General features: G+C 44.5%; 1 protein-coding gene across 1 annotated transcript; it reads left to right on the forward strand.

The window, feature by feature from the left end:
* Positions 1–773: 773 nt before the first annotated feature.
* fndc7a (fibronectin type III domain containing 7a) lies at positions 774–14,985 on the forward strand (the record flags this gene model as incomplete). Its single annotated transcript, XM_083782719.1, has 10 exons — positions 774–795; positions 4,997–5,257; positions 6,074–6,334; positions 8,248–8,505; positions 8,970–9,227; positions 10,386–10,640; positions 10,960–11,217; positions 13,068–13,349; positions 13,968–14,222; positions 14,714–14,985. The coding sequence occupies 10 exons, from the start codon at positions 774–776 to the stop codon at positions 14,983–14,985; spliced, it is 2,382 nt and encodes a 793-aa protein (XP_083638845.1).
* Positions 14,986–15,649: the final 664 nt, after the last annotated feature.

The following is a 15,649-nucleotide window of genomic DNA, read 5'->3' on the forward strand; positions in this document are numbered from 1 at the left end:
GGCCTTGTAAGACCTTGTAAAAAAAAACGGTGTACCATTTGTAGCAAGGAATTCAATTTCTGATGTTAGGAGAACTCCTTTGTACGTTATGTAGCAAAGGCTTCAATATCTGATGTGAGGGGAACCGCTTTACTTTTTTTTTGCATGGTCTGGCCAACCATCCATTGTGAGCCCTGGCCTCTGGCTGGTAATGATTCATGTTTAGTCATCAGTGTCAGAATGTCCACTGGGCTTCGTCCTGTACAGCAACACAGCATCTAACGTTACATTACTGTAGATCTATGTATTCATGTGCCCTTGGTCCTTCCTGAAAGGAACTAAAGCTTATTCCTTATGGAAAACTTTAGGTGCAATAAATGGGGGCACAGGTGTTTACACAGTCCTTATGAGCATTGTAAAGTTCAGGCCAATGGGAAGGGATAGAAAGTGTGTGTGTCTGTGTCTGTGTCTGTGTCTGTGTCTGTGTGTGTGCGTGTGCGTGTGTGCGTGCGCTATCTAAGTTAAGTCTAGTTGTGTGGTCCTCATTTACTCGTTTATTACAGTTGCGTTGTGTGCTGGTCTACAACCTTGAATTTGAGAGTTCCTGACTCTTCAAAGTAATGTCTAAATGGTTTCTACATCCTCATAAACCCATAAAAAGACGTATCACTCGTGATTCTATGATGTTTAATTCAGAAGTTTAAGATGTACCCTGTTTCAGAGAGGCAGGTATTGTGGATTTACCCAGTATGGCTACAAGAAGTATAATTCAGCATGTCTGTTGTTCTATTATGATGTTGGTCATGCCCATCCATGGTACAAACATCAGAAATGTGCATAAAAGTGAATACTTTTGGAGTTTAGATAACAATGAATTATATGGTTTTGCATAATCAGATTATACCCCTAAAATCATATTCAGCTGCCCTTCTGAAACTGCTACGTATCACACAATTTAGCACTCCTGGATGTCAGACGAACAAAATGATACCACATTATGTCTTGTCCCTTTTTAGGGCAATGATATCCGACAATAAGGCCTCTGGCCTAAAGACAGGGGCACGTGCAGGGACACGTGCAAGTTAGATAATAATGGATTTTTTTAAGGTCAATGCATACATTCAAGACAAGAAAATATATAAATAGACACCACATTTTAAACACCCAACAACAGACAATATAAACAACAAATATTACAATTCTATTCAAGGTATGTCTACTTGTAACTTTAGTATAGGGTCTTTAAAAAAAAGCAATGTCCCTTCTATGCTCATGGAACGCACGTGTGTGTGTGTGTGTGTGTGTGTGTGTGTGTGTGTGTGTGTGTGTGTGTGTGTGTGTGTGTGTGTGTGTGTGTGTGTGTGTGTGTGTGTGTGTGTGTGTGTGTGTGTGTGTGTGCGTGCGTGCGTGCGTGCGTGCGTGCGTGCGTGCGTGCGTGCGTGCGTGCGTGTGTGTACAGCAACACAGCATCTAACGTTACATTACTATATATCTATATGTATTCATGTGCCCTTGGTCCTTCCTGAAAGGAACTAAGGCTTATTCCTTATGGAAAACTTTAGGTGCAATAAATGGAGGCACAGGTGTTTACACAGTCCTTATGAGCATTGTAAAGCTTCCCCCCCTGTGCGTGCGAGCATGCGTGCGTGCACGTACAGGGGCACGTGCATGTTAGATTATTTTTAAGGTCAATGCATACATTCAAGACAAGACAATACATAAATAGACACCACATTTTAAACACCCAACAACAGACAATATAAACAACAAATACTACAATTCTATTCAAGGTATGTCTACTTGTAACTTTAGTAGGGTTTTTAAAGAAGAGCAATGTCCCTTCTATGCTCATGGAACGCACGTGTGGTATAGGGTGGGTGACGTGTCACAATGCACAACGCGTCACGGTCTATATGACTTGGAGAACTGAACTGCGGCCGAAGTGTGCGCTCACAACTTAACGGCTCAAATGCATATAGAGACGCAATCCTTCCCGCCTGCATCTTACTCAGGTCTTTCCACCACTTACACAGCTCTGGCTAGGCCAGCCTGGCGTCGATAGGCCTCTTTCTATGTATCATTGATTATTTATTGGAAAAAACAACAGCTTTTACACTATGATTACAAAAGTTACAAAAACTATGATTACAAAAGTGCATGAAGAATGGAAAATGTTTGTACCTTGTTCATACCTATATCTACAGTATTGTGCTGCCAGGCAAAGTGCTGTACAGAGTGTGATTATATAAGGACGGGATGGTCTGAGGTAGTTGCAGTGCCTTTTCAACTTGAATTTGATCACATTTCTCGTCTTGGTTCTAACAATACATGTTTGTGTGACGGGGGGCCTCTGGGACACAACCGACCCATCGCTTATACAGGTGTGAGGGGGGCGACCATTCTCCAGTCACTGACTTTGAAACATAGGCTATGGTACCTTTGTTAGTTCTACCTAAACAACTGACTTTATTCTGTCGAATAGCATTCACTTCCCTGTGCACAGAATATAGGGTTACGGTTTTCGTACGGATGTTTCACACACGTTCAACAAGTATATGCTTATGTAACTTTACAATTGTCCATTGTCAAGTTGTGATGTAAATTCTATATTCAGGGGTATTTATTTTATTATTAGTTACTAAGGTGTGGTGAAAGTGAGCCAGGCTAGAAATAATAGGCTACACTTGGGTAAGAATGCAAGCATTAAGGTTGCAATTGATATAGCGTTGATGCTGGTAAAAGATACAGCATTTACACATCCAACCCAACACATAATATAATGCGGGCTACTGACATACTAATTGCAGAGGCATTTTTGGTGATGTGATATATCTATTTGTATTTCTTCAAGTGGATGCTAGAATTAATGTATAAATGATTGAGTTAAAAGTAGTTTCAGCTATTTTCAATGGAAAAATAAAATATCAATGTGGGCACACCCTGCAGGCAGGGCATATAAAAGGTTGCTTCACTTCCAGACATAATAGAAATAGGTCATGCCAACAGTAGTATCAAGTAATGTCTTTTATTATGAGGTGTGACGCTGCACATTTCTCCACTGAGATGCTGGTACAGTATAGCCTAGCCCTAGAGGTTGTTTTAAGCTTATTAATTTATACTCTGTCGGGCGGTGAGGAGAACAAGTTATAGCCTTTAGTGGGAAAACAACCCTGGCTCAAAGGCTGGATTATATCAGAGGAATTCATTCTGTTTTTACCGGACAGGTGACTTTTGGGCATGTCATATGGATGGCTATGGGCAGTCCCCCACAAGGGTCCCCACTGTACACAGAACCATCCTATTAGCGAGTGTGACCGAGGCCCAAGTATGGGGGTCTGGTCGGGGATAGGGCCGAGAGAATCCAACCTTCCGTAAGTTCCGGAAGGGACATATATGATTCTCTTGAGGCGAGCAGGACAAAACTTCTGCTAAAACAACCCTTTTTAACTTCAAGGATCTGTATCTTTGTCCAGATGGCGTGAGGTCGACTGTTTATCCATAAAAACATAGAGCAAGCAGACACAAAGTTGTTACAATGGCAACAACTAAAATGTAAAAAAATATAATCAAGTTACTGTATGTTATTATTTACGAGTGGTAAAGCCAAATGCTTAATTTGTAATCCATGAACCTGCCTAGGGCCTAACTGCACCAATCAGTTCTGTACAGGTGAGACAAATTCATCCTCTTGCTCTGATTGGCTACTCAAATGCCCCCGGTGGGAGTCCCCCCTCTGTGGGGGAGGAGTTAAGCCTCTGGCCGCTTCTGGTATTCGCTGTAACAATAAAGGACCTGTCGATCCCCAAGAGGGAGAGGAAAAAAAGTTGAATTTAAGCCTGAGCTGCTACCCTGAAGACATAGTTAACATAAACCTAGCCTCCAGGCAGCAGCTCTCCAGAAACAGAAAAAAATATGCTACCAACACATTTAAATATGATAAAATTCCTGCTTTTACTGGCCTTGACACAGGTAAGCTGATAATTAATAAATTGTCATTTATTCACCGTAACATTCTTTCTTTTCTTAAATCTTTAAAAACATGTTGTTTGTAATAAGTATAGTGGAAAGATATATGTATATATGTATATAAATGTATTATTATTATTATTAATAATAATTTACACATTTCCTATTGTCGGTATAGACAGTACTGAAAGAGGGCAGAATATAAAGGAGGACTTTGGTGATAATACACAGCCTCTTTTGAGTATCATTGCTTTCAACAAGTGCATGTGGCATGCCCAAATGTAGCTCAATAGGCAAATTCATTCCGACCTGAAAGAAATACCTGCACTGACCAGTGCTGAAATCTGTGTTGAGTGAGGCTAATGTGCCGCCTGCTGCCTCTTCATGCACAGAGAACATGATACCAGGGGATAATTTGCCCCAGGATATAATGTGAAATACCTACAGCCTGCATGCTGCCACACACTGGAATTACCGTATGTCCTTGTCTGGAAAACATCCCCCCCCCCCCCCCCCTTTTTTTTTCTCTCTGTCTTTGTCCAATATTTGACTGCTTTCATTTGTTTTCTCTTTCCCCTGCAGATATACTGCTCCCCTCCCGTGCAATGGATTGATGGTAAATACATAAACCTCTCCTACGTTTGCCTCACCATCATGGACAATGCACATGACAAGCTCAAGCTGATGTGATGCTCTGTAGTAGCATTGGATTACAGCGATTATGTAATCAATTGGTACATTTTACACATTTCGTTGAAGTAAAAAAAGTATTTGTGTTGGTGGCCAACTTTTTATCTTGTGAATGCTGAAAGTGTGTTTCCTTTTGTAGCCTACAGTATGTGTGCTGAAATGCCCACCTATACAGTATACATTATTCGTTTTAAATCATAAACACACAATTGACATTTTTTGTAAAATTATTCCTATATATAAAGACATGGTTAAAAGTGCTCAACAGCGTTTCCTCCCTGGAAAAAGGTTTCCCCCACGCAGCAGGGGGGGTCTGATTTCACGACTTCACGTACATTTCCTCTCTCCTCTCGTCCGCCAGACGTCACCATAGCGGTGTACACGGTGACATCTAAGAGCATGACGGTGCAGTGGACCAAGTACGAGGCCGCCAGCTACTACAAGGTCACGGCGACGCCCAAGAACTCTCCCGAAGCCAGACAGGTGTTCGCTCAGTTCGGCGGCACCACGGTCATGGGCTCCGTCACCCACCTGGTCCCCGACACGGTGTACACCATGCAGGTGGAGGCCATGGACGACGCCCTGAACGCCCTGAGCAGTGCCCAGACCGAGCACACCACAGGTCAGGACAGAGCTGACGCACCATGTCCTTATTAATCGGTTTGGTCTTGTTGATCCAAGGCTTTGTTAGTTTGTGGTCAGTTGTTAACATGTTTCTATAAACCCTAGATGTAAGTATATAATTATGACTTGACTTTCAATAACCAGTATATCCATTGGATTGTGCTACTTTTTTTTTAATCAGTCAACGAATTCGATCAAAGCAACTAATCGATCAGTCAACAAATTCCCATCAGTCAACAAATTCCCTTGTTGACCAAGAATTTCTTTACTTTAAAAAGCATGTTTAAAAACAATACAGTTGTAAAGTACAGTATAAGGACAAGGTCCTTACATGCTGGCCCCGGGAGCATTTATTTTGTGGGATTCATTTAATTATTATAAGGCAACAAAGCAATATGTTTGGAATTATTTTATTCGCCACCTCTCAAATTGTGTACAGACAACAAGAAAATGCAAAGGAGAGTCGGTGCTTAATTTATAGTCCGTCTTACGACGGTGTCACAATACTGAAATATTCCATTCACAAACAAGTAGATAGAGGTGTGGAATTTTTCATCAGTCAATACATGCAGTCACAACATATTTTCCTTAGAAACTTCTGTGTCACTCTCCTGTCTCCTTGACATTAAATGCAATTAAATATATACAGTAAATGGTACAGGCTATAATCGATTATGTCACGTTGATGCATCGATGCAGAATCGTGCACGGCCAAATAACGATGCATTGTTGAATCTATTATTTTTGACACCACTATACATCTGTCTTTATAGAAGAACCAGTCGATTGATCTGTCTCCGCTCTCTCCATATAGCTCCCGAGATCCCCACCATCGAGAAGGTCTATTCCAAGCAGAGCGAGAGCATCACCGTGGAGTTCACCGAGGTGTCGGGGGCGACCGGCTACATCCTGAGGGCGGAGAACGACGCGCTGGGCTTCTTCTCCGAGACCGCCGTGTCCGGCTCCCCGAGCACCGTGGAGCAGCTCCGGCCCTACACGGACTACACCCTCAGCGTCATGTCGGTCAACGCCGGCGGGCGCAGCCAGCCGTCGTACACCGTCGATGCCAGGACAGGTAAAGATGCTCAGCTTTTTTTCACTTCAAGCACATCCAGTTTGATATAAGCCATGGATCCCCCTTTTGATGGCACCCCAGTCTACAGTTATTCTAACTCTCAGAGTTACAAAAGGAACCATTACTGACCCATAAGGGTCCATTTAGAGCTCCTGGTCCAACATTGATACTAAAGGGTGTCCAAACTTTTTTCAAAGGGGGCCATATGTACCGACGGACAATAACAAAGTCACATATACATATGCATCGCATTTAAACGATTCTATTTAACTATCGTCATCAATATTTAATATCAATGTTTTTATTTATTTATGTCAAATTACCAAATGTAACTATACAAGCAAGGTAAAAAACTAATACAAGGAACAAGGAACACTGACAAATTATACTCTGGGAAATGCCCATAGGGTAGCCGTTCATAATACAATTCAGGTATGAAGCTGTGGGCCATATAAAATTCATCCCAGGGCCGCGGGCCGCACTTTGGACACCCCTTATACTAAAGTAAAGACTGCATAACTGCTTTCTTTGGTCACACTTCTGCACTCAAGGCTCTTCTATAAGTCAGTGGTTCTGGTTTCATGTCAGGGACCCTCAAATTAATGTGCAGACCCCCATTTGGTGCCAGGGACCTCTCCCAAACAAGATTAGCTTTGTTGAAATGAAAGGAGCAGATCTACAAGCTGTGCTCTGCTATTTTCAAATGGACGATGTATATACTGTACGGTTAAAGTGGTTAAAGTGATTTTGATGCTATAAAGATTAACGTCGCTGGGGATGACCTTGAACCCCCTCAAGGGCCCCACTTTGAGAGCCACTGGCCCAGTAAGTTACAGTAACATACACTGTACAAGAACATAGCACCATCGCTGCGCCTTTCCAGTGTGCGGCTTGTACAGTAGGGCCTCTGAATGAAGCACTTCATGGGCGCAAACAATGGATATGAGGAAAACAACAAAGCTTTCAATCTGCGATGCAGAAGAAAGAATAAACACAATGGACCTCTCCCATCGTTTACAGCGGCTCAGACGATGAAAGATTAAAATGGTTTACTTAAGATGGCAATCTGTTTATGGCTGAGGCGGCAGTGTCCCTGTTGTTGTTGCCAGGGGGACAATAGCCTCCTGCGTAACTCCACCGGTCACACCGGAGTGTCATTTGACCATACCATTGTCACCAGTGTTGACTTTTAGTAGCGAAACAGGCTCGGTTGGAAACTGTATCCATCTCTCTGCGCTTTGCCATTCTCTGATTATGAAAGGGAAAACCATGAGAACTGGGTTGTCTCCTCTCCCGAAGGAGAAGACGATGTAATGCAATCTCTGTAAAAAAAAAAAAATCCATCATCATTTCACACTTCTTTTTAAAAAGAATAACAAAAAATGGAGAGGGGAGGGGGGTCGATTATGGAAGGCAGAGAAGTGGATGTCTGTCAATTTAGAAAATGATTTGGCAAATTTTTCCATCACCCGCGGCATCTCCACAACAGTCACCTATACTGCAGTGATCCTCAACCTCCAGTTTGATTTAAATAAATGCATTATAGACCAGATAATGGCCAGCTGTAAGGGTCTATTTGGCTCCTGATGACTAATATATCATTTTAGCTGGGGACACCCACTTCCTTTCTCAAGGACACCTGCAGGTGCCAGCACCCCCTTTTTCCCGGGACCCAAACTAGTCAAAATAGCAGATCTACAAGGGCACAACGCGTCACTTCGCACGGCGTTGCAAGCTTGTAGATTGGCTATTTTCTCTACTTCCTAATTATTATTATTATTTATTTATGGAATTTCTTAGATTTGTTTGCAAATTTTTAAATTATGTAATTTTTAATCGAGTCGTGACCCACAAAAATTCATTAATTGCTCTCTTCTCGAATCCCTTGTCTGTCTGCCTCCGTAATACTGTAGTGGTGGTGGCTCCGCACGTGGTCACGTCCTCCCCGAGCAACGCCTCCATCGTGGTGAGCTGGTCGCCCGTGGAGCACGCGGTCCAGTACACGCTCAGCATCATCCATGTCGGCACGGACAACCGCACCGTCCTCAACACCACAGAGCAGACCGTGCTGGTGGAGGAGCTGGAGGCCGGCGAAGTGTACTGCATCAAGCTCACGGCCTGGGATGCCGAGGGACGCACCGGAGACGACGTCACCGTGTGCCAGATCACACGTAAGCATGGCCTGCACGTTATGAGCTATGGGTTTAGTTGTACGTTTTGTACATTGTAGCAAAGGCTTCAAGTTCTGATGTGGGGGGAACCCCTTTACTTGTACCTTTTGGAGCAAAGGCTTCTATCTGATGTGAGGGGAACCCCTTTACTTGTACCTTTTGTAGAAAAGGCTTCTATATCTGATGTGAGGGGAACCCCTTTACTTGTACCTTTTGGAGCAAAGGCTTCTATCTGATGTGAGGGGAACCCCTTTACTTGTACCTTTTGTAGTAAAGGCTTCAATATCTGATGTGAGGGGAACCCTCCTTGCCTCCCCCTCCCTTCTCTTCTTCCCTTTGTTTTTTTATGACACTATCCAAACTAATAATGCACAAAAAACCCACTTTGTTTTACTTGTGTAGCCTAACTGTGAAGTGACAATGAAGCTGATTCTAATTCTGATTCTGATTCATCCATGGTCCAGGTCCTCCACAGCCCGATTCACTTGAGGTCTTCTGGTCGTACGGCCCGGGCCGGGGTCAGGAGATGTCCTTGTACTGGAACACCTCCAACGGTGCAGACAGCTACGATGCCTTTTCCAACATCGGCCAGAACTGCTCCACCACAGAGACTTTCTGCATCATCTCCCCTCTGGAGTGCGGACAGGTCCATTCTATCTCCGTGACCGCCGAGAACGAGGCCGGACCCAGTATCTCCTCTGAACCGAGGGACGTCGTTACATGTGAGTGCATTTCACTTTAGCGCACACTAGGCAGCTTTAAACTAGATCACATACATACAGTACAGTATACAATATAAAATTATATAGTAATTCTCAAACATTTTAATTTAAAGTAAGGACCCCTGGTTTGGTATGCATCCACTTAACTCTGAGGCTGTACAAATGGAACCAGATGGACCCGTAAGGGTTCATTTGGTTCTGTTTGTACATGCACACTCAATAGGTACAGACTAGTAAAGGGTCCCTTTGGCTCCTAACTATCAGTCATTTAGCTAGGGACCCCCTGGAACCTCTAGGGGTCCCCGCCCGGACCCCATATAGGCACAAGAAGCTCTCAAACACACTATTACCATACAGTTAGAAAATACATTTTATCTTGTTGCACCACATACAACAATGGCCAAATATGGGATGACATATTTTGAGAGGCCAGAATTATCTAAAATGTATTTATGGAAATGAATTTCCAGGGTGAAAAATCTATCTCTTATATTTTCTTTCGTATATGAAATGAATCTCAGTATAGACAGTTAAATCCTTACGGCTATCTCTTGCGCCACCCCATTACCCCTTATCGCTAAAATTGCCTTTTTTTTACTATTTTGAAAAACCTTTTTTTTAAAATAATAAATAGCCGAACTACAAACTCACAACGTGTCAATGTAGATCGGCTATTGAAATATTTTAAAATGTGTTTCAAAATAGTAAAAAGAAAAGGCAAATAAGTTTAGGGATGGCACAAGATATAGTCCCTTTGCATACTAGTGTACACTGCATAGTATACATTTAACAGTGTACAAATGTAACTGATTATGTTGGATTTGTACACTCTTTGGAGTTAAATTATACTATACTAGCTAATACTAGCTGTGGCAGTGGTGGCCGAACGGTTTGCGGAGCAGTCTTGATACCGGAAGGTCGCCAGTTCGAATCCCCACCGCTGAAGTGCTCTTGAGCAAGGCATTGAACCCCTACCATGAAATGTTCTATGAGCAGTGTGTGGCTGTAAACAAGCATCTCGAGCTTAGTCCACTTCCCTGGGAAAACAAAGAACTTTGCTTTGGATTCTACTGTAGAATTTATATGCTGCATGGATAGTATATTTCATGCCCCAAAGCCCAATGTACTTATAGCTGCTTCTGAACCCCTCTCTTTCAGTCCCGTGCGGCCCGGAGGACATCTGGGTGCAGGAGAACGAGCCCGGCAGCTGCCACGTGGCGTGGAGCAACGTGTCGCTGGCCGACTACTACGTGGCGTTCATCAAGCGTGACGACGGCGCCGAGTACCACTGCAACACCGCCCGCGAGTCCTGCCAGTTCCCCTGCCTCTGCGGCTACACCTTCCTCACCACCATCTTCGCCTACAACGAGGCCGGCTCCAGCCCCCAGGGGAAAGTGCTCAACTACACCACCGGTAAGACATCTGTGTACAGTATACGCACACACGCACGCACACACGCACACACGCAAATAGCAGATCTACACATACAAGCTCACAACGCGTTTTGTGATGCGTTGTGACTTTACAAGACTTAACAAGATTTTTACAATAATAAAAGAAAGTGGTTTTGGATATACGTAGTTTCCACATGAACGTGACGATATCAAACATACCCGACAATACAAAAAAATAATAAAAATAGACGGGGATGGATGTCAAAAGCAAAGACATGGATTCTCTGAAGCGTAATCTCATCTCCCCCCCCCCCCCCCACCCCCCTGCATGCCTGCAGTTCCCTGCTGTCCCGAGGACGTGGTGGTCATGCTGGCGTCCACCGAGACGCTGGAGATCACGTGGCAGCCGGTGCGCGGCGCCGAGCTGTACGAGACCACGGCGGCACAGACCGACGACGTCATCCACTGCAACGATACGGCGCCGGTGTGTGCGCTGTCCGACCTGCAATGCAACACCCTCTACTCCGTGGTGGTCACGCCCTGCAGCGAGCTGCGGGGCTGCAACCTCACCTGTACACCGCACACACAGGAGACAGGTAGGTCAACCTCACCTGTACACCGCACACACAGGAGACAGGTAGGTCAACCTCACCTGTACACCACACACACAGGAGACAGGTAGGTCAACCTCACCTGTACACCGCACACACAGGAGACAGGTAGGTCAACCTCACCTGTACACCGCACACACAGGAGACAGGTACAAACAGCCTCACCTGTACACCACACACACAGGAGACAGGTAGGTCAACCTCACCTGTACACCGCACACACAGGAGACAGGTAGGTCAACCTCACCTGTACACCACACACACAGGAGACAGGTAGGTCAACCTCACCTGTACACCGCACACACAGGAGACAGGTAGGTCAACCTCACCTGTACACCGCACACACAGGAGACAGGTACAAACAGCCTCACCTGTACACCACACACACAGGAGACAGGTAGGTCAACCTCACCTGTACACCGCACACACAGGAGACAGGTAGGTCAACCTCACCTGTACACCACACACACAGGAGACAGGTAGGTCAACCTCACCTGTACACCGCACACACAGGAGACAGGTACAAACAGCCTCACCTGTACACCACACACACACACACACACACACACACACACACACACACACACACAGGAGACAGGTACAAACAGCCTCACCTGTACACCACACACACACACACACACACACACACACACACACACACACACACACACACACACACACACACACACACACACACACACACACACACACACACACACACACACACACACACACACACACACACAGGAGACAGGTACAAACAGCCTCACCTGTACACCACACACACACACACACACACACACACACACAGGAGACAGGTACAAACAGCCTCACCTGTACACCACACACACACACACACACACACACACACACACACACACACACACACACACACACACACACACACACAGGAGACATGGTACTTCAACCTCACCTGTACACGTATACCACACACATAGGAGACAGGTATAGTTCACCCTCACCTGTACAGTGCACCGCACACACACAGGAGACAGTAGTTCAAGTTCAACCTCACCATGTACACCACACAGGAGACATATTTATTTATTTATTTTTTATCTTTATTTAACCGGTAAAAAAGTGTCAACTGGTCTGGCCAAGCGCGAAGAAGAGGCAAATAATGTTGCACAGCTCTGCCAGTAATACATGGACAACATTTAGGACGGACAAATAACATTTGTAAGCACAGTAGCCAGTGCCCACTAACTACCCAGGAAACTCAAGGAAAGAACAGGAAGCTCTAATAAAAATGTTTGCTACTAAACTATATAAGACTATAGAGCAACAACCTCACCTGAGGTACAACCTCACCTGTAGACCGCACTCACAGGAGACAGGTAGGAAACCACCTCACCTGTGTACCGCACAGGCGTGCACACAGGAGACCGGTACGAATGTTCATCTACATAGTATTCTTTATTTACCCAGGGAAGTAGCTGAGCACAGGTGCTCATTTTCAGCAACATACGGTATACCTGCCTCCGCTCCCCACCATGATGGTGGTGGACCACCATGGTGGCTCTGCACCATGGGCGACCGGGCCTTCTGCTACACAGACCCATGTCTGTGGAATTCCCTCCTCTTGCACTTGAGAGCACCACAGACAGCATATCTGCACATAACACACATAACACTGCCTGCCACAACTTGAACATTATATAGTAGATGTGTCAGTGTGCGTCCATGCACGCGCGCGTGCCTGTCTGTGCTTGTGTGCGTGTGTAAGAATGAACTGCCGCAATACAGCATTTCTGACCCAATTATGTCTGCAGTTTGACAAGAACGTCACGTTCCGCGTGTTTGTGCTTCTGCAGCTCCATGCGCTCCGGAGATCATAAACGTCACCCAGACCAACCCGTTATCGCTCCGGACGGACCTGACCACCGTCAGGGTCCTCTTCACCAACCCCAACTCTGCGCCGACCAACTACACCGTCACCGCCACCGGACGCACCGACTCGCACTCCTGCCACGTCTCGCAGTCCACCTCCTGCGAGCTGACGGAGCTGCCCTGCGGCACAAAGTACGAGGTCATGGCGGTGGCGGTCACAGGCGTGGGCCACAGTCTGCCCAGTTTCACTCTGCCCTTAGAAACAGGTAACGAGGACGCCAGTATATCGCCGTGCTGTGCAGTGACATCGTGCATGTTTGCATCCATTTACTGTGTAGTTAATGTGGGTTTATTTATTTTCTCATTCACTGACATGACATGATGAGACTTATTGATGCGCTTCCTTCAAGCTCAGAAGTCTGTCCAATCATCCAATGGGATATAATCCCATAACTAAGAACCCAGACTGCAGTAACAGAAATAAAATAATAGAATAGAAGTGGACAGTAATGTGTAATGGTCACACGTTAAAACGCATCAACAGAGTCAGGGGTGAAGTTCCCATGCTCACTTTGATTGGTTAAATACTTTAATAAAAAAGCAAAGATGAGTAGTTACCTAACCCTAATACAAATACAATGCTAAAAGGATTGAACCCAAGAAAGCACCATATATCTTGTTTCCATTGAGGTCCTGTCTGCATTCAATTCATTGAAATATTAAGTGACAGACAATATATACAATACTAATGTCACCAGCAGTGACAGACCCCACTATATGAGGGAATTACTTGGGATTTGGCATGACTACAAAAAAAGTATTCATCAAAGTGCATCAATTTGTCATTTTGTACTCTCTGATAACACTGTGTTCCGCCCCACAAGGCCCCTGCTGTCCCTCGGCCGTCAACGTGGAGCAGATCACCCAGGCCATGACCAATGTCACGTGGTCGCCGAGCGACGGCGCTCGCTCCTACATCACGTCCCTGACGTCCCGGCGAGGACACGCCAAGTGCCACACGCTGGAGACGCACTGCATGATGGGATGCATCACGTGCGGCACCAACTACAGTGTGAGCTTGGAGGCCATCAGCAGCACCGGGCACAAGTCACAGTGCAACTACCAGGGCTTCCCGTCCAGTACGTTTTGTGTCCCCGATCTATATATCTATTTACACAGTTACATAAACATGCACACGTTTTTTTTTCTATAAAAAAATTATATTGAGCGATAAGGGAGAACATACTTGCGAAGGCAAGTTGTTTCCATTCTTTGTTTTTTTGCAATACATGCAATGTTCTAAATGTCTCAGTATGAGAGCAGGTAAACCACCTCTACCTCTGCAGTTGTATTAACATTACATACTCTATCATACAGATAAAATACAATTCTACTCACCATTTTTTTTCTTCTGGATTGCAGTTTTATTTGAATATAAACTTAAACACAACCTCTGTTGAAATATTTCTTCACCCTGTCATAATCTGTTCAGAATTAGACTGAACAGAAAATGTGTTAGACTGCATGTATTTTGTCTGCATTAATGTATAATGCAACTGGGATTATAGGAATACTTGCAATAAACGTATATATAAGTATATATATAACTCTCCTCTCCTATACGTTTCAGGTGCTTGTTGTCCGACAGGCATAAAGCTCTATAAGATGGACAACACGTCCCTGAGGATATACTGGCGCTCGTCTGGCCGCATGGAGGCCCAGAACTACACGGTGGACCTGTCCGGCACAGGAGCCAACTACACCTGCAGCGGCAACAGCTTCTGCGACCTGGGAGAGGTGATGTGCGGCGACGTTTACACCGTGGTGGTGGCGCCGGTGGGACAGAACGGCAACACGGTCAGCTTCTGCCCGCGCAGGATGTATTCTGGTGAGTCAAATTAGAAAAATACCTTCTACTGTATGTGAAACCCGTAGGTATAGACAGGCTATTTGCAACCTTAGGCTAAACAACACAAGAATCCCAAAGGTCATCGGTAGATATAAAGGACTGGAAAGAAGTCAGAGGATTTGTAACCTATGTAATGAAGCCAGAATTGGAGATGAGTATCATGTTTTGTTGGAATGTAAGAATACTGCCATTTTGAATTTCAGGCAAAAATACCTGCCAATTTATTTTTTTACCCAATCTTCTATGTTTAAATTATTTGCATTACTAAAATCTGAAAAACAAAAAGTAATCTATAAATTGGGTGCTTTTCTGAAAAATGTTCTTCCACTGTACAAATAGGGAAAGCCTTCCGATATATCGTGTAATCTGTAATGTATTGTATACTTTCGATTGTATACTTTTATGAATCTGTGCTCCAAACCATGTGATCATGGTCGTGAGTTAAATAAATGATGATGATGAGCGATGAAAGCTGCTGTGTTGTGGTAGTGTGCTCTGTTTAGGCCTGTGGTTTTCAACCCTTTTTTTTACATCAAGGTCCATTATTTATTCTGCATTTGAGTTTTTGTCAATATAACATAAATCAATACCAAAGAAATCTCAATTTCTCAATCAATTTCTTAATCTTATTCACAGTGTCCTGCTCAGGAGGAAATA

Source organism: Protomyctophum parallelum (genome assembly GCF_964188405.1).
Source record: "Protomyctophum parallelum genome assembly, chromosome: 14".
In the NCBI taxonomy this organism is placed as follows: Eukaryota; Metazoa; Chordata; class Actinopteri; order Myctophiformes; family Myctophidae; genus Protomyctophum; species Protomyctophum parallelum.